This window comes from Mercenaria mercenaria, chromosome 4 (assembly GCF_021730395.1).
Source record: "Mercenaria mercenaria strain notata chromosome 4, MADL_Memer_1, whole genome shotgun sequence".
Classification (NCBI taxonomy): domain Eukaryota; kingdom Metazoa; phylum Mollusca; class Bivalvia; order Venerida; family Veneridae; genus Mercenaria; species Mercenaria mercenaria.
The window spans coordinates 12,738,952-12,758,732 of record NC_069364.1 but is presented as its reverse complement, the minus strand read 5'-3'; the positions used below and the strand labels follow the sequence as shown (position 1 = coordinate 12,758,732).

The 19,781-nt window shown below is 35.6% G+C and overlaps 2 protein-coding genes across 3 annotated transcripts in view; one reads left to right on the top strand and one right to left on the bottom strand.

The window, feature by feature from the left end:
* The window catches only part of LOC123551035 (sushi, von Willebrand factor type A, EGF and pentraxin domain-containing protein 1-like), a 102,618-nt gene extending 100,571 nt beyond the window's left edge, over positions 1 to 2,047 (bottom strand). The window contains exons 1-2 of the mRNA XM_053540053.1: positions 1,814 to 2,047; positions 1,170 to 1,617 (exon numbers count right to left, since the gene is read on the bottom strand). Of these exons, the coding sequence (XP_053396028.1) occupies positions 1,170 to 1,617; positions 1,814 to 2,047 (682 nt within the window). The remainder of the gene's footprint in view (positions 1 to 1,169; positions 1,618 to 1,813) is intronic.
* LOC123551034 (sodium- and chloride-dependent glycine transporter 1-like) overlaps positions 1 to 19,781 on the top strand; it is a 65,443-nt gene that overhangs the window by 8,163 nt on the left and 37,499 nt on the right. Inside the window, exon 1 of one of the 2 annotated variants that reach the window (XM_053540478.1) lies at positions 14,173 to 14,596. The exons of the other annotated variant lie outside the window; for it this stretch is intronic. The gene's annotated coding sequence lies outside the window, so the exon portion shown is untranslated. Of the gene's footprint in view, positions 1 to 14,172; positions 14,597 to 19,781 lie in introns of those variants that run through there. 2 annotated transcript variants of the gene reach the window in all.

Genomic DNA, 19,781 nt, shown 5'->3' with positions numbered 1-19,781 from the left:
GTTGGCCATTTTGCAAATAGGATACCCTTAATAATTAGACTAGCCACTAGACTGATAATTACGATATTTCTATGATTTTTTTTTCTTTTTTGTGTGCATAGAGACAAAAGCCAGTCTATTCTAGAGATTTTCTAAGAGGACTGATGTTAAAATTGTAATATTGGACATAGTATATAGACTGGCTCAGTTCACTACATGAAATCATAAAAATGTGAAAAAAAATCATCATAGTCTAGGAGCTAGTCTACTTAATAATCATCTTAAAACTTCAACATTTTTTTTCAACTAGGTATCATACAGAAAAATAAGTCCATACACTGTGACTGTACAATCATACATACATTTAAAAGGCTTGATGAAATGATTAAAAAGTAGACTTTTCCTTAAATATATAATACATTCATGCATCCTTAAAGGTGTTTCAGGTAGCAGGAAAATGCATCTATTCATGTGCTATATAAAAAAAATTTCACAATCGGGAGGGGGTACCCCTCCCGAACCCACCTCAGGTTGGGCCCCCCCCCCCCCCCCCAGCAATCAAATCCTGCACACGGGCCTGGCCCTACCTAGGTGTTGATCAGGGATATAGTCCCCTGGATCAAAATTATCGATTCTTCTATCGCAAAGAATGTAATCTGACCTATTTCCCACGCGACAGTTCCAGTCTCCTGCTAAATAAACCCGACCTAATTGTTCGAAATCTAAAAAATCTTGAGCAATAACCTCAAATAAATCTGTTTCAATTACATTGGCGGCCGGAGACTCATTTGGCCATAAATACAAACCACAAAAATATACATCCTTATCAAGATTAAAAAAGTCCCTATCTATCTTTAACCAAATAATGGTATTAAAATGGTTTTTGATAATAGTAATACCCTCCTTATATGAGTTACGTACATATATAGAAATTCCATCACTGTTTCTCCTAGCTTTTTTATGCTTAAACTTACGGTAAAAATTGTAACTAAAGTATCCATCAATTTCAATATTAGAATGCTTATCAGTCCATGTCTCACTCAAAATTATTAAATCATTATCAGAAAAAGTAGAAATGAAATCTGAATCAGAAAGTTTAGTGTCAGTTAATCCATTGGTATTCCATACTAGAACACTCAGTCCATCCTCCGGCCGATCCTAGTTACTAGTATCACATTTGACCGGCCTACCTTCTATATATAAAGTATCATAAACAATCCAGGCCTTCTTCCCGTCTTTGAATGCTTCCTTGAGTTTCGGAATCAATTTGCGACGTTTTGCCGCGATTTCAGGAGGAAACTGTTCGTGAAGAAAGTAGTTCGAGCCTTCTAGGAGTTTCCTTTGACGTCTGACGAGTTCGCGGTCTGAGAAGTACGCGAACTTACAAACCACTTTGTGACACGTGCCTTGACCAGGGTTATCACTTAGTTGACCCATCCTGTGTATACGCTCAATTTTCATGGAGTTAACAATGCTTTGAGTAATTCTGAGTTTGTTGGCGAGGATTTCACGTAATTTCTTATCTAAGTCTTCATTTTGTTCCTCGACTATGCCTCCAAAAACAAGATTGTTCCGCATTGACTGGGATTTTAAGTATGTTACCTGGTCTCTAAGATCGCCATTTTCCCGTTCAAGTTCCTGAATGCGAGACTGATATTCTCCTGTTATGAACTCAATCCTTTCAATACGTTCATCTATTTTTATGAAACTTTCAGAGCTGGCTTATGTTCTTATGTACATGGATCTGTGTAAACAACGTTTTAATATCCTTTTCAAAAGAAGACACTTTTTTATCTAATGAGTCGAGTTTATTCAACCTAGATTCAACGTTTACAATTTTAGTCTCAAGTGACTTTAGAAACTCCATAATATCACTGTTTGAAGGCAGCTTAGGTTGTCCCTTTGATGTAGAATTGGCCGCGGCGGCAGCACTACCTTTATTAACTGGCATGTTGGAAGACACAACTTCAGGAATAGTTTCTATAGTATTAATATTCTTACAATCGTCAAATACAGACAATGACTCATCAAACAAAACCGTATTTGTTTCACTTAAAATTTGACTCATCTCTATTTTTAAAATAAAACAGTATTTATTTCTGATACATAGCAATGATAATTTGAATTATTTCAAACAGATAGTCCCTATCCGTTGAATAAGTTTGCAGTTGAAGTTGTGAAAACACATCTATTTAGGAAGGGCCTAAATTGTCCACCTGAAAACTTGTAGTATAACTGATGATTTTCATGAAGTCTTTGTGGGTGAAAAAATTAGGTCAGTAGGTCGTGGTGGGTCTTTAAAACTACTTTCTGATGTCATGTAAAAAAAATCATTCGGACGTCAGGCAATAGTTCAGACTATAGACCAGCAAGACTTTCAATAAGTGTATGATATCATCGATATCATCATACAATAAGTATTTCATTATATGATTACACTGTAAACACTGGTTAGTATCTTATACGGATAAATGCGAGAATGTTCTTAAGAAAAATGTATACAGATAGTCAACACATCTATGGTAACTATTGTCCATAAGCATTGACCTGGCAGTCATTAATTATCGCCCATATTTTTCGGGTGTATTCGATCAGAATCAAGTTGGCAGTAGCAGAAGCAGCAATAGCAAAAGGTGCAATTGGCAATAACACTAGTGGTAGTAGCAGTAGAAACAAGAAATATCATTTAACAAGAGCTGTCACTATTAGTGACAAATGCCCACGAAACGTGCCCAAGAATGCTACAGTTGTCTGCGCAAAAAAAAAAATCACACATCATTTTATGACCTTGACCTTACCCTGAGAGACACAGTTCATTAGCGCGACACACCTTCTCAATATGGTAAACATTTGTGTCAAATTATTTTCAAATCCCTTAATAAATAACAGAGTTATGGACCAGACAAGAAACACATTTGACTTCTAAGTGTGACCTTGGCCTTGCAGCTAGGGGTCTGGATCTTGCGCATGAAACGTCATCTCAATATAGGGAACATTTATGCCAAGTAATTTTAAAATCCCTTCATCGATGGCAAAGTTATGGACCGGACAAGAAACAGACCATGTTAACCTTTAACTCTAAGTTTGACCTAGACCTTAGAGCTAAGGGGCTGGATCATGCGCACGACACGTCGTCTCATTATTGGGAACATTTATGCCAAGTAATTTCAAAATCACTTGATGAAATGGCAGAGTTATGAACCGGACACGAAACAGACCCTGTTAACCTTTGACTTCTAAGTGTGACCTTGACATTGGAGCTAGGGGTCTGAGTCTTGCGCACGGCACGTCGTCTCATTAATGTAAACATTTATGCCAAGTAATTTCTAATTCCATTCATGGATGGCAGAGTTATGGACCTGACACGAAACAGACCCTGTTAACCTTTGACCTCTAAGTGTGACTTTGACCTTGGAGCTAGGAGTCTGCGCCTTGCGCATGACACGTCGTCTCATTATGGTGAACATTTATGCAAAGTAATTACAAAATCCCTTTATGGATGGCAGAGTTACAGCCCGGACAAGAATTTACACGCACGCACGGACGAACAGTGCGATTTTAATATGCCCATCTTCGGGGGCATAAAAAGATGGTCGGCGAATTGTAGTAAGACAAGAAGTTTATAATATTTTCGTGTCATTTGTGTTATTCTATCATCTATCTAATATTTTGCAAATTGCAAAACTAAACACTTCACTTTGACAATTTAAATGGCTTTCACAAAGGTTTCGTATATTTCGACTTCGTTTATTCTACGATGAATACTTATTGGCATTAGCAGTAACAGTATCTAAAACGTTAAATTGGAAGTAACACTAGCAGCAGTAGCAAAATCGTGAAAGAGGCAGTAGCAGCAGCAGTAGCAAAAACATGTAATTGGCAGTAGCAACTACCGTTGCAAAAACATGAAATAGGCAGAAGCAGTAACAGTAGAAAAAACGTGTTATATGTGGTAGCACTAGCAGTAGCAAAAATTGAAATTCACAATCACAGTAGTAAAAGTAGCAGTAGCTAAAAGCTTGTAGTTACTGTAGCAGTAATAGCAGAAGCAAAAGCAAAAGCAAAAAAAAACAACATGAAATTGGCTCTGTAGAAAACTTTTGTATTACTTGCTCTCCTGCAATATATATATACACTGTAATGATTGCTTTCTTTAGCCTCGTATGATATTAGTAATTGTCTTATTACATCATGTTGTAATGTTTGTTTGCATGATCTGAGTGAAATAAAGAAACTGAGTTAAGGACTGAGTTATCTACAGAAGCAGTAGAAGCCGTAGCAAAAACGTGAAATAGGCAGATGCAGTAACAGTAGCAAAAACGTGTAATTTGCAGGGGTAGTAGCAATAGCAAACATTGAAATTCAGAGTAGCATTAGTAGTAGCAGCAGTAGCATAAACGTAAAACTTGTAGTTACTGTAGCAGTAATAGCAGAAACAAAGCAAAAAACAGCATCCATGAAATTGGAAGATACAGTAGTAGCCGTAGCAGTACCAGCAGTAGCAGTAGCAAAAACGTGAAAGTCACAGTAGCAGTAGCAAAACTTGTAGTAGCACTACTAGCAGAAGCAGAAGCAAAAATCATGAAATTGGTAGAAGCAGCAGAAACAGTAGCAGTAGCAATAATGTGAAATTGGCAGTATTAGTAGCAAAACCGTAAAATATGTAGTAGCAGTAGCACCAGTAGAAGTAGCAAAAACGTAAAACTGGCAGTATCAGTAGCAGCTGCAGCAGTAGCAAATGGTAAACTTGGCAATAACAGCAGCAGTAGCATAAACGTGAAACAGGCAGTAGCAGAGGAGAAGCAAAAACGTGAATCAGGCAGTACATAAGCAGAAGCAAAAGCGTGAAACAGGCAGTAGTAGAAGCAGAAGCAAAAACGTGAAACAGGCAGCAGCAGAAGCAAAGAGTGAAATATGCAGTAGCAGCAGCAATAGCAAAAACGTGAAATAGGCAATATAAGTAGTACCAGCAGTAGCTGTAGCCAAAACGTAAGATTTGTAGTAGCTGTAGCAGCAAACCATGAAATATGTAGGAACAGTAGCATCAGCAGCATTTTCGAAAGCATGAAATTGACAGTAGCAGTAGCCGCAGTGGCATTAGCCAAAACGCAAATCTGGCAGGAGCAGTAGCTGCAATGGCAATAGCAAAAACTTGAAATTTAAGGTAACAGTAGCGAAATTGTGAAATAAACAGTAAGGGAAGCAGCAGCCATAACGTAAAATTTGTTGCAGTAGCAGTAGCAGTGGTAAAAACGTGAAATTTGTGGTAAAAAATCGTGAAAGTGGCTGCCAGTAGCAGTGAGCAGAAAACTGTTGCAAAATCATAAAATTGTCGGTAGAAGTAGCAGCAGAAGTCGATGAAGCAAAAACTTGAAATTGTGGAAGCAGCAGTCGCAGTAGAAGAATGAAAAGTAAAAGCAGTGGAAGCAGAAGCAGTAAAACAATCGTGATATTAGTAGTAACAGTGAGCAATAGCAAGTAATAGCTACTGTCAGTTTCACGTTTTTCGACTGCTACTGCCTTTTTTTAAGTTTCTGCTACAACTTCTACTGCCAATTTTACGTTTTTGCTGCTGTTTGTTACTGCTATTGCCAAGTGCACGATTTTTCCCTGCTGTTGTTTCTGCGAGTGCAACTACTGCTGTCTCTACTTATTCTGCTACTTTGGTGCCTACAGTGCAACCTCTGTAGGGCAACACCCTTTGGGTGATACAAATATTGATTGTTATGTAGAGGTTGTTGTTCTGGAGAGGTAAATTTGATAGTATATTTCAGCTTAGAGAAATTTTGATGATGTTCTTATAGAGAGATTTTTTGCATAACAGAGGGCTGCTCTGGAGAGGCTGTACTGTATATTGTTCATGCTGATACTGCAACTGTCTGTTTCACTTTTCTGCTGCTACTACTACTGCTCAAGATACTCATGCCGTGAATTCCCGGTCAAAATTACCACTTTAGATTTTCGCAGTAGAGAACTGTGGCAAGTCTATATCTACATGTAGTTTTCGTGTGGCTATCGGTGTGTAACATTAACGTATTCGCATTGACCGTTAATTATAGGCTATAGCATTTATTTTTATCCATCGGTATTTAACAAGTTAGAAGAGTTAAAGACCCACCCACACCTAGTGGTCTACCTTTTCCTCCCACATGAACTTTGTGCAAATAATTCTGGTAATACTGGTATCATACAACTATTCTACAAGATGACAGGTGGACAAGCTCAGTCTGGTTTTCATAACTTCATCTGCAGACTTACTCAGTCATTCTCTTCTCAGTATAGTTTTATAAAAAAAAGAATAATAACTATCTTACACTGTATATAGAAACAAAGTGTGATCTAAACTCACCTTAATACATGAAGTACCGCGCATACTACTACATTAATTGAATAATATATTTAGTAATACATTGTCTTAGCCTTATATCTGTTACTGTCAAACTGTAATTAGACACTTGTTATTTCTCATTTCTCCATACAAAAATGTATAATTACAATTATGGAACAATCTGACTGAAGTACTTGATCTTCTAAACGAAGATCCGAGAATGACCCATTCTTAATCGTCTTCTGTACATTTTGATTTCCAGAATTGCTATTTTTATTTTACGCAATTCTATTTTTGTTTATTTTAACCAATGAGACGATTTGTTTGAATGTCAAGGATTAAGAAAAATGTGTAGGCTGTCAGGGACTCGAATCCGAGACCAGTCGCTTACAGAGCAAGTGCTCTACCGACAGAGCTAACGATTTACCGACAGAGCTAACCGGCTGACACTTTACGTCATAAAAAATGTAACTATCAAAAACCCAGTCTAAATATAGATTTTTTATTCTTACACAAAATGTTATAAGTAAGCCTTCTGTCTGGCTAACGGAATGGTCGTCAGAACGAGGCTATCAATAGCACGTTTTCAGATCCTAAGTATAGCGTAATAGGAGATGTACTTTAGTCAGACAGCATTATGGAAATACAAATGGTTACAGTTAGTTAGTGGTGTGTCTTTAAGGTAACTTGACAATAGCCACTACTGACCTTGACATTTTAAAGGGATAAGTACAAATATATATAACTCTCAAGTTAGAATTGAAGCTCAAACAAGAGATGGCACTATAGTGACAAACGCCCCCGAGGTTTGTCCAAGAATGCTACAGTTTGATGCGCAAAATATGCCAGAATAGTTAAGGTATGACTAATTTTTCTACAAGAGAAAAAAATTTCTCCGAAGGTAACCTTGACCTTAGAGCTAGGGCCTGGGTCTTGAACATGAACACTAACTCATCATAGGGAAAATTGTGACAATAATGTTTGATGATGGCAGAGTTATTGACTGGACAAGAAACATAAATGTTAGCTTTTTAATCTAAGTTTGACTTTGACTTTGAAACTAGAGATTTTGGACTTGCGTCTGACACGTCAACGTTTATGCCATGTAATTTTAAAATGTCTTCATCGACGGAATAGGTATGGAACTGACAAGAAACACACCATGTAAACCGTTAACCTCTAAATGTGACATCGATCGTGGAGCTAGTGGTCTGGTTGTTATGCACGAGACGTTTTCTCGTTATCGGGGAATATTTCTGCTAATTAATTTCGAAATTTCTTGATTAATGACAGAGTTACGAACCGGATATGAAACAGACCCTTTTAACTTTTCACTTGACTTCTAAGTGTAAACTTGGTCTTGGAACTAGGGGTCTGGGTCTTGCGCGTAATCATTTTGTGGGGTCGAATCTACGTGAGTTTGTTTCATGTTTTGTCTTTGTGTGTGTGTGTGTGTGTGTGTGTGTGTGTGTGTGTGTGTGTGTGTTTTCTTTTTCATTCCCATATTTTTGTTTCATTTTTCGATGGTTTGTATTTGTATGTATGCCTTTATATAAAACAACAGTATGTTTATTATTTGCATGGCTTAAATGCATGCATTTAGTCAATATCATCTTTGATATAATGGTAAACTTTTCTGACCTGCCATATCGGCTTATGATAGTGTTGTCACATAGTTCATGAAGGAATCTAAATGTTTACGAGAAAAAAAATAATGTCGATGGTGAGTTTCGAACCCACACGGTAAAATATTTGTTTAACATGGACTGTATGCTTTACCACTGAGCTAATTTGCAATTGGTACAAAATCTTAGAATATTTAGATTGTAACATGATTAATGACAGAGTTACGAATCGGATCTTAACCTTTCACTTGACTTCTAAGTGTAAACTTGATCTTGGAGCTAGGGGTCTGGGACTTGCGCGTAACACATTGCCTCCTTATGGTAAACATTTATGCCAAGTTGTTTCAAATCCCCCTCATAGATAACAGAGTTATATATCGGACACGTAAAGATCTATTATGATATGACTTCTAAATATGACACTAACTTTGGAGCAAGGGATCTGGGTCTTGCGCGTGACACATTGTCTGATTATAGTTACCATTTATGCCAAGATATTTCAAAATCCCTCCATGGATAGCAGAAATATGGACCGGACACAAAAATAATACTGTTAACACCTTGACCTTGGAGCTAGGGTTCTCATTTTGATAAACATTTATGCTAAGTACTTTTAAAACCTCTTGATGAATGGCAAAGTTACGATCCGGACACAAAAGAGACTGTTTGACTTTTAAGTGTGACCTTGACCTTGTAGAAAGGGGTCTGGGTGTTACACATGAAACGTCGTCTCATTAAGGTTAATATATTTATGCCAAACTATCCTCATGGATGACAGAATTACAGCACGGACAAGAATTTACAAAGTTACGGTCGGCATTAAAATCAAAGAACATACTGTAGTGTAAATAAAAAGTTATTTGCTGAAACATATTTAAATGATGTAAGGATGTTATCATTAAATAAAATCCTAAAATTATCTAATACAGTACATGCGTGAAAAAGATGCGCAGAAATTACTACCGCGAACGTCTTTAATAACAACATAATATATATTAGGCCCTAACAAAATCTGAAAAATAGATTCCTCAGAAGCAACGAGGACAAAACAAATAGTAAATATTGCAGACTCGATTTGTTGTTGGTTTAATTTGTACGCTAGTCAGCAGTGTACATGTATTTAGATAATTTACAACCATGCTTTGCACGGAATGGATTTGCAACCATGCTTTGCACGGAGTGTCATGGATCAGAGGGATAGACTGGCTATATTCATCACTAAAACCCGGCAAACTGTATGAAATCTAAAGTGGTAGGATATTCATGGCATGGCTCAACGCTACTGCTCACTGATATTTCTACTGCTTCTGCTCAGAGCTACCTCTACTACTACTACGGCTACTTCTTCTGCTACTGCTCACTGTTACTGTCCGTTTAACGATTGTTTTACTGCTACTGTTTCTGCTACTGCTATTGCTACTACTGCTACTGCTACTGCTACTACTTCTAGTATTATTTATTCTTCTACTGCTACTGTTGATACTGTCAGTTTCAAGTTGTTCTGTATCAACTACTGCTGTTACTACCAGTTTCACAGTTTTTCAATTGCTGCTGCTGCTGCTGCTGCTAGTCCTATTTGTTCTACTGCTCACTGCTACCTCTATGACTGGCTTGCTACAACTGCTGCTACTGCTCATTGAAACTGCCAATTTTACTTTTCTGCTACTGCTACTACTGCCAATGTCATGTTTTTGCTACTGCTACTGCTACTGCGTGGTCTTCTTGAGCTATTTCTACTACTACTGTTTATCTTCCACTGCTACTGTTGCTACTTCTGTTGTAAATTTCACGTTTTCCTACTGCTGCTTCTGATACCACTGCTACTTCTTAGTCTTCTACTGCTACTGCTGCTACTGCTACTGCCTGTTTCACATTTTCTAATCATGCTACTACTGCTACTGGCAGTTCAACATTTTCTAATTATTCTACTGCTACAGCTATATGTATACTGACAGTTTCGCGTTTCTGTTAGTGCTACTGCTACTGCTAGTTTCGCGTTGTTGTTATTGCTACTGTTAATTTTATATTTTACTTTATGTTGTTGTAATCACTTAGCTGATGGCAAGTAATTTGTCCTTGGATCTATTAGTGACATGTATAGAGAAGAATGTAGAATATTAGTGTATTTCTGTCAATAAATGTCATTTAAGCCTGTTATTGAGTTTGCGGATAAGATGTTTGAAATGAATCATGAATCTTCATCAAACTACTGCTGTAATTATTCGTCTAAGGATAAACTAAACAAAATTGCAACCGTACGAAACCTTTGCGAAAAATTAAAAGAGAACCATTTAAATTGTTAAAGTACGGTGTTTAGTTTTGCAATTTGAAAAATGTTAGATGAAAGATGAATGTTAGATGAAAAATTCATAAACTTCTTTCCTTATTACAATTCGCCGACCATCATTTTTAAAGATATTTCTTGTTTAGAGTATACCTCATGGATGAAAATGACTCATGGGTTATTGAACTTAGGTAAAAGCTCGGAAGTTGTTGGTCTTAGTTCTGGAAGTACCTTTAAACGTCGTTTTAACATGTTTTTCCAAAGTTAAAAGACATATGACAGGTAATATTTTAAGATGTCTGGGATTATACGTCATAGTTCATATATCTGCATGAAATCTGCTTCGTTAGATATCGAGTCGGTAGTCATAAAAGGTTAATTTTCTACAGTCTATTATATAGATATTTAAAAATATATATACCGAGCTGCGGAGGCCTGATTGATATGGCACTTGCCCTGCAATCGTGAGGTCAAAAGTTCGAGTCCTGTCAGAGGCACGTCTTGTTACTGAAGGGAGACCGGTTGGTGAGCCGCCAGCTGGTTGAATAATGGTTACCGATTCCCTACCTGCCTGGTGCCTGGCATTAAAAATTAGGAATCTGGAAGTAATGCTGTTCAATGTATGAATGTGTCTCCTAAGCCAATATTATGTCTGGCCCTTTCAGTAGGGGTGACACTATAATAAAACAAACACTTTACTTTTATATAGTTTTGACCGAGTTCATATCTATTGTAGCCGGAGAAAAGTAAGTGTTTGTGTTTACTTTAAGTCCCTGTATGTACTAAATGTCTATGTTAATGCTCAAGTACATTGGTATTCTGTCTCTTGACATCTACTGAGTAATTCAAAATCACATAGAAATCTTTAATACAACTTATTTCTTTTTAACGTACTGTTTAGAAAGCCCTTTCCTCTCTAGGCTCATTCCAGGTCAGACATAAGAGATCATGTAAAATATTTCTTTGCCACTCAAGAGGTGTTCATGTCAGAAGGGAGATGACCCTCACTATCGCATTCAGTTGACCATTTTATACATACCATATGCATGTAAAGTAGTTCAGTGCAATTTTCTTGTCTAGACACCTTGTGTTGATTGTCTGTAGCAAAAATGTATGTTATGAAATAATTGACCCATTTACTTAGATAGGGGTGGGATGGGGTGGTGGTGGGGGTAGGATACGGCCTGTATCAAATGCAGTAAATTATATCCATCAATGTAAAAACTACATTGCATATAAAACATATTAGGAGAAAGTACCGAACATGTTTATTCCATTATTCCAAGTATGGATTTTAGGGAGATTTTTTCACAGAAGTACATGTATCACATTTCAACCAATGAAAGTACTAAAACATTCAGGAAGAGGGTGCCTCAGGTGGGGGTGGGTAAAACAAGACAGACCAGCGCTGTAAAACAAATACAGTGTAACATGCCATAGCGGTCACCTGAATATAGCGTGACCCTGTCTGTAACGGCCAGCATTAGGTCCGAAATGAAAAGTCCTATATAATGAACCACTATATAGCGTGACCCTGTCTAACGCGATTAACAGCCAGTAAAATTACCAAACTTGTGAGAAAGCAGTCACTCTCGCAGGGCAAATAACACACGTGAATTACATAAAAGTACCATCTTCATCAAAACAATAGGTGCAGAGAGGTGTGATCTTCAATTATCTAATACTCTGTTCAGACTTGGGTTTAAATGTGTTTTAAAACGGTTTTATTTTTTAATCCAGTTTGCGACCACACACAATGTGTATTAGAATGTGTATTATTTGAAGGTAAAAAGTGGATTAATAAAAAAAATAATGTAACATTAATTAAACTACCTTCAGAGGTAGTTTTAATGTTACATTAAAATTTAATCTACATTGACTAGTGTGATCACTAGTGTGGAATATTAAAAAAAATATATTTTGGGCTTTCCCACCAAATCTGACATTTTGGCGGGAGAATGCAGCATGTTTATCTTTAGTGTTTATAAACAATGGATACAATGACTGTGAATTTTACATCTCCTTCATATATCTGCAGGCCTCCTTCTTTGTTATCTGTTCTGTTTATTACAAATCATTCCCTTAAACAACTGTAGTGATAGTAGGTTTAAAGGCCACTTCCAACAGCCTTGCTGTGGTTAACCCTTTAGCGACGTGGTTAGAGTGTCTGCCTATAGATCACAAGGTCCGTGGTTCGAGCCCAAGTAGGAACCTTGGTATTTTCTCTCCCAGGGTTTACTTTAATGGTGTCAGAAGTGTTTGACGGACTCATGCGGTGTGCATGAAGTGTCATTCTGGAGAGCTGGTAATCTCTGAAAAGTAAAGGGGGAGAAGTGTAGTGATAGTAGGTTTATAGGCCACTTCCAACAGCCCTGCTGTTGGGTTAACCCTTTAGCGACGTGGTTAGAGTGTCTGCCTACAGATCACAAGGTCCGTGGTTCGAGCCCCAGTAGGAACCTTGGTATTTTCTCTCCTAGGGTTTACTTTACAACTATATTTCTACATTCATGTTTTCTTCACTCAATGCAACAATGCTATAGATATTCATGAATCTTGCATGCATATACCTTAATATTTAATGTGAATGCAAACTAGATTATTTTTTAATGGCATCCGCACAATAATAATACACATCTTCAGTCTAAACAGGGTATAAATGATAAGATAATAAGATATGATATTATATGCACTGCTGATAAACTTGTACTTGAGGGAAGTTAAAATAACATCTGAATAGGCGGGACCCTAATTATCTACTTCTTCGTATGTTTTTGTTGATGACCTAAAACACGCAAAGGGCCCCAAGATATAGATAAGATGTTGTGCTCTCAAGATAAGATGTCGTGCGCACGAGATAAGATGTCGAGCGCTCGAGATAACATGTCGAGTGCACGAGATAACATGTCGTGCGCATGAGATAATATATCGAGCGCTCGAGATAAGATGTCGTGCGCACGAGATAAGATGTCGATCGCTCGAGGTAAGATGTCGTGCGCTCGAGATAATTCAATCTTTAAAAAAACATAAATGCATGTCCTAAACATACCACCGTACAAAATGATCATCAATTTCTACGAAATGATAAATCGCTTTTAAGAAATTATATTTCTTAGTATTTGAAATTATTTTTTGTCCAATGGCATTGCAGTCGTTTATTAATCAGGTTAGTCATGTTTATAGAAGGGACAAGAGGTGTGTTATTGTGACATCATCTGGAAACAAAAAATAACTTCAAACTCTAAGTAGGTTAGTGTAACTTTATTAATGTGCATTTACAAAACTTAATCAGCCTCGCGGCTGCGCCGCTCGTAGCTGATTAAACTTTGTTAATACTATTAGGTTACAGTATCATCGTCCAAATAGAATTCAGTATTATACTCAACACTGTTAAATAACCTCATCATATTGCACGGTCACGTGTTGCAAATGAACGTTCGCGATTGGATAGATAAAATAGATATAGAATAAACATTAATAAACACTATTCGAGATAATATTTTATGAAATAAAAAAATATAACGTTTAAACTTTAAGCCACTTTACGAGTTCCGTATATTCTGAGAGGGGAAATATTGTTGTCTTATGAATCTAAACTAGCCCCAAGACTATGATTTATCATTTTTAGTTTCTAAAAATTGTGAATACAGCCAGTCTATATCCTATGTCCAATATAATGATATTATATTTCGTTTTAAAATTGACTGGAATTTGTCATGTTTACATCAAATAAAAGAAATATTACAAAGAAATGAAAATGTGTGACAAATTCTTTTTTACCAGTCTAGTTGCTAGTCTATTTTGAATCATAATGATAACTTAATGCCTGAATTTTGCAGTTACTAAACTAGTTTTCTTAAGTGTGTGTCCGGTTATTTAACGGAAATTATATTATACAAGTTAAATGTGGTTTTTATCTTTAAAGTAAATAACTTATTGTTATTTCGATGATATTGTGTTTATAGAACACATTTAAAATCGAAATTTAATACACAGATTGGGGTTAATTATTTGTTTGTGTTACATCGAGAGGTAAATTCGCATGCAATAATTTCATGTGTGACATAAACCCCACCGTTTTATGTTATATGTCATCCATTGTGCAGTTCAGCACTAGTGATAAAATATATTTGATATTTTCCACTGTGAAATTACCGGATAAACTGAAAAAAGAAAATAAACTAGTATGAAATAGAATCTATCGCACTCTTAATATGAAATGTACGGCAGTATCGATTATGTAGTGCGCCTTAGCACCCCTGCAAAATATTGGAGTCTGCCGGCTTTAACGTAGTTGTTCGCATTTTATTGGAGAAAAGCTGTCAGAACCACGTGCGTTTTTGTATTAGATACTGGAATACTGAGGCGAACAGACACAACCAGGTTAGTGTAATCTATTCTCTTTCTTTGTTCTTTTGTCAGACTTAATTTATTCGTCAAAAGTTTAACACTTAAACAGATTTCCTGTTCGTCTTAATCGTAAGATGCACATATTTAAAAAAATTGGATATTTTATCACAACGGTACTTTTTTTTATAAAAGAAATATACACTGATATAAACTGCTGAGGCCGTTTAAATTGTTTAAACCTTGAGAAATGCATCAGTTTCAGGTCCGGGTCCAGAAATATTTAATTGTGGGGTTAGAGGGTGCACAAGTTTAGTAAGAAGGCGTCACCGGGGTTAGGTTTGGGAGTGGCCCTCCGCTAGGGGTGGGGGCGGGGGTCACGGGTCACGGGCATCCTGGATTCGGGGCCTGAATTTACTGTTTTATGATTCAACATTTTTTTATGATATTTCGCTGTTTTAGCATTAGTAATGACATGAGTAGAGCATGAAAAACAAAGCAAGAGAATATTCAAAGTGTCAGAGATTTTCTTCAATCCGTATCAATAGTTATATTCAGATTTTTTTTATTTAATGTATGCACATGCGTTATAACCAGGCCCTATAAATTTAGCATCAAGATTCCGAGAGTGACGAATACTCAATATCAAAAATATTAAATTTACTTTTAAAGCAGTCATTTAGCGGAAGTTTTCAGAGATTAATAAAAGCTTTTACTTTTATTCGATTTTTTTTTCTCGTCACAGTGTTATTTCGTGGGTGCTTGTCTACTAGTTTAAATAGCGAATCAGTCTATAAAGAAACTGATATATTTTATTTCAAACGCTTTATTTACTAACTGATGTATTTTATATAAAACACATTTACATGCACGAAAACATTTTCTAAAGACAGAAATCGTGTTGATTGTGTAAAAACAAGTATTTAAAACGTGCAGTTTACATAATTTGCATTGCACACTTCTTTGTCTTCAGTTTGCCCTTTGTTATCATAGATTTATGCAAGTGTTACCTTTTTTCCTGTTATCATGAAGAAAAACTTTTAATACCTAACCACCAAAACCACATTATCAGATAATCTGGATTATCCTGTGTATGTATTCACGTGGCATATGCGATATCTCTGTTTACTTTCAAGGAACTCATTTGAGCCGTGCCATGAGAAAACCAACATATTGGGTTTGCGACCAGCATGGATCCAGACCAGCCTGCGCATCCGCGCAGTCTGGTCAGGATCCATGCTGATCGCTTTTAAAGCCTACTGCAATTAGAGAAACCGTTAGCGAACAGCATGGATCCTGACCAGACTGCGCGGATGCGCAGGCTGGTCTGGATCCATGCTGGTCGCAAACCCACTATGTTGGTTTTCCCATGGCACGGCTCATTTATATGTAGAATACAGTCATACAAAACATAATTTGATGATATGCACAGAAGTCCGGGTTCCCTCGGTTGTATTGTAATACTAAGCAGAGCAGCGTAAAAAAGACACCTGTGGTAACCCGATAATATAATTATTCGGGTGCATGTTAAATAGTTCCGTTTCTAACGCATTTCCAAAGAAGCAGGTATTTCGGAAGTTTTCATATACTTTCTGTTTGATTGGAAAACACTACAATTTTACTGAACATTTGCCGTAATCAATGCTTATCGCGAAAATATTGATGAGCTTCATTTAACCTCTTATGAGTCAGGTGTTTGGCTATCTGGAAGTAAGGGAGCAGTTAGATACTGAAAACCCAATATTTTCTGTTATCTGGTACTAAGATCTATCTTAAAGACCTGCTCCATTCCTACCTTTTAACCTTAAATTGTCACTGAAAAAGCATGAAAATCCTGACTATGAACAGCGACGCCTGTCAAAATAGAGTCTATTTTATATAAAATTCTGTATAAAATACCTGTGGTTTTGCGTGCTAAATTGTGGCGCGTGGCCGTTAACTGTTACCTATTGTAATCATAGGTTGCATACACACAATAGAATTTGTATAGCCGCGGAACAGGGCTTTAACAAGTTCAAGTTCAAATTTTATTGCAATTTTCGGCAAATCCTTGCCTTTGGCAATACATACAAAACATAATATATACAACACTTGAAATTTGACATTCATACAAATCACATATATATAATGCAAAATAACAACAGTGTAAATGTAATATTACGATTCTAAAATTGTTCCTATAACACCAGATCTTAATGCAAATGCTTTATCTATAAATTTACATAATTTCAATATTTTACCTTTATTTTTCGTTGACATTATATGGCTGAACTTATTCAGTGTTGGAAAAGATGCAGGTTTCATAAATGATTTTCTTAGCTCAGAATATAAAGGACAACATAATAAAAAGTGGTATTCCGATTCAACGTTCTTTTGCGTACACATTTTACAAAGTCTTTCATTTCTGCTCGTCCCTGTGTATCTTCCTGTTTCGATTTCTAAAGTATGAGAACACAATCTAAAGCAAGACATCTGTTTACGTAAGTTGTCATTCTTAACAATATTGAGATATTCCTCAAAACAAAATTGTGTTTTAAATTTCTTGTAATAATCAAGTTTTGGCATATTTTCAATACAGTCGTGCCACTCTTGTAAAAATTGGTCTCTTAGTCGTTGTTTAAATAACTTTTCATAATTGATATTGACAACAAAACTATCTAAAATATATGGAAACCCCATATTCCTTATAACTGTATGAATACATTTGGCCCAACATTTATCATTACCATTGATGCATTGGTCTAAATATATATCATAAACTGGTGACTGCAGATTCATAACAATTTTATTCCAAAACTTTAATGCTCTTTCCTTGCACAAAACCGACAACGGAAATCTCCCTACTTCTCCATAAACTGCAAAATTTGGGGTTTGTTTTTTAACACCTAATACATATTTATAGAATCTAATCTGAAGTTTATCAATGTCTTTAAGTTTATATATACCCCAAACCTCAGATCCATACAGCAGGATTGGAGCAATCATCGTATCAAAAAGGTATAACTTTGTTTTAACATCAAGTTTAACTCTATCAAATAATGCTAAAAGATTGTGATAGGCCCTGAGACCTTGATCTGAGAGAGATTTAGCTGCTTCAACGAAGCTACCTGTATAAGAAAATTTCACACCTAGATAAGTAAAATCATCAACATTTTCTATTACTTGTCCATTTATAGTTATGTTAAAATTATGGGCTGATTTACGTTTCTCAAAAACACACACTTTAGTCTTGTCAACATTTATCTTGAGACCATATTTTGATGAATATTCATAAATATTATCTACTTGAGCCTGCAAACTTACAGGGTCAGTCGTAAACAGCACGATATCGTCAGCAAAAAGTAACAAATTTGGATAATAACTCCAGGTCAGTATTTGACATTTTGTTAAGATCTATACATTGTTCAATATCATTTAAAAATAGGATAAAAAGCAAGGGAGATAATGGCTCTCCCTGTTTCAAACCAAGAGTTACCTCAAAAAAGTCTGATAAATTCATATTTGCATTTAGTTTAACACAAGACAATACAGATGAATAAATAGATTTTATCATAGTAATTATTTTACAGCTGACACCATTTTCAATCAGTTTAATCCATAAAGCATCTCTTATGACTGTATCAAATGCCTTTTCATAGTCAATGAAAATGCAGTAAAGTTTAGATTTGTTAGCTAAAACCTTTTGAATAAGAGAATGAAGAATGTAAATAGCGTCAGCTGTAGATCTTGAGTCTCTAAATCCAAACTGTACATCATTAAAAACTCTCTCTGACTCACACCATTTATTAATTCTATTACGAAGTATTAAGGAAAATATTTTGGCCATATTATTTACCAGCGTAATGCCCCTGTAATTAGAAGGATTTCCGGTGTCGCCTTTCTTATGTATAGGTACAATAATCCCTTTACGCCATGCCTCGGGGTAATTGCCTGTCTCATAAATTTTATTGAAAATAGTACACAAATAAGGACTTATAAACTTATTAGCGTCAATAAAAAAGTCAGCAACAATGTTTTGAAAATCTGCGCTTTTATTTCTATTCATTGAGGAAATAGTTTTGGAAATCTCTTCTATAGTGATTGGACAGTCTAACTGTTCAATATGTAACGGTACATCACCGTATTAACAAAAACCGGTTGAGTTATTCAACTGTTGTAAAAAAAAGTCTTCTATACTTTAATGCCTTGTCATTAGAGCCACTGTTTTATCAATGTTGGTTATTACTAATTTGCTATAACATGCATTATTTTATGTTTTATAACGTAATACCAGCTATAGTTTTATCCCTTGAAATTGAATGGAGAATATTTTAATATGTAAATCTGTAACCTTTTACTGTATTAAATTTGTTTCAATTATTAAAAAGTTATTTGAGTGCTGATATTTAAAAAAAAACGAGGTCCCTTTTGCCACTCTTTGAGATATTCAGAATGATTAACCATTAAGGCATAAAATGTTTGTTTAGTGTAAGCTATGTCTCCGAAATATGTAGGTATTGTAAGTTTGGACAGGGCATCAGAAATTGGACATGTTAGTGTTATACTTAATTAAAAGAAAACACGAGAGCTTTTATTGACAGATAAAGTTTCCATCTTTTTTAAAAATGCCCTTTTTGTTAAAAGTTGAAAAAAAATGCTAGGGTATAGGTAGGGTCGGGTTACCATAACCAAATAATGTTTTAGGCCTGGTAACAATATACACATGTTACATGTATGTATACAAAAATGTAACGAAATATGAATCACAACATTTATTTCCTTTTACAAGAAATCGTTGTTTTTTTAACTTTAATTTCCCTAAATATAGCGGATTTTAAGTAGGGAAGTTTTAATTAGGGAAGATAAAATAGTTTATATAAAAGGCTGATAGGTTATGTCGTGAAACCATTAGTAATTACGTTGTCTGATAAGTTTTGCTTTTAAAAACTGAATAATAAAATGATTTTAAATGTTTCTGCAGATATATGATATTATTTTTGATTAGTCACTACAATGCCATGGTGTTAATACAAAACCGGCGTATGAGATTTTGTCCTCAGTATTGGCGTGACTATAAATTATGTACAATTATCAAATTTATTGATTATTTGAGTTTCTTCTGATAAAATGCTGAATTAACTAAAACTTAAATGAAAGAAATGATAAAACTTCACCACATATCTCGTTACTGTTAAACCATGCGATCTTTACTTAATTGTTAATCGAAGCAAATGTGATATTT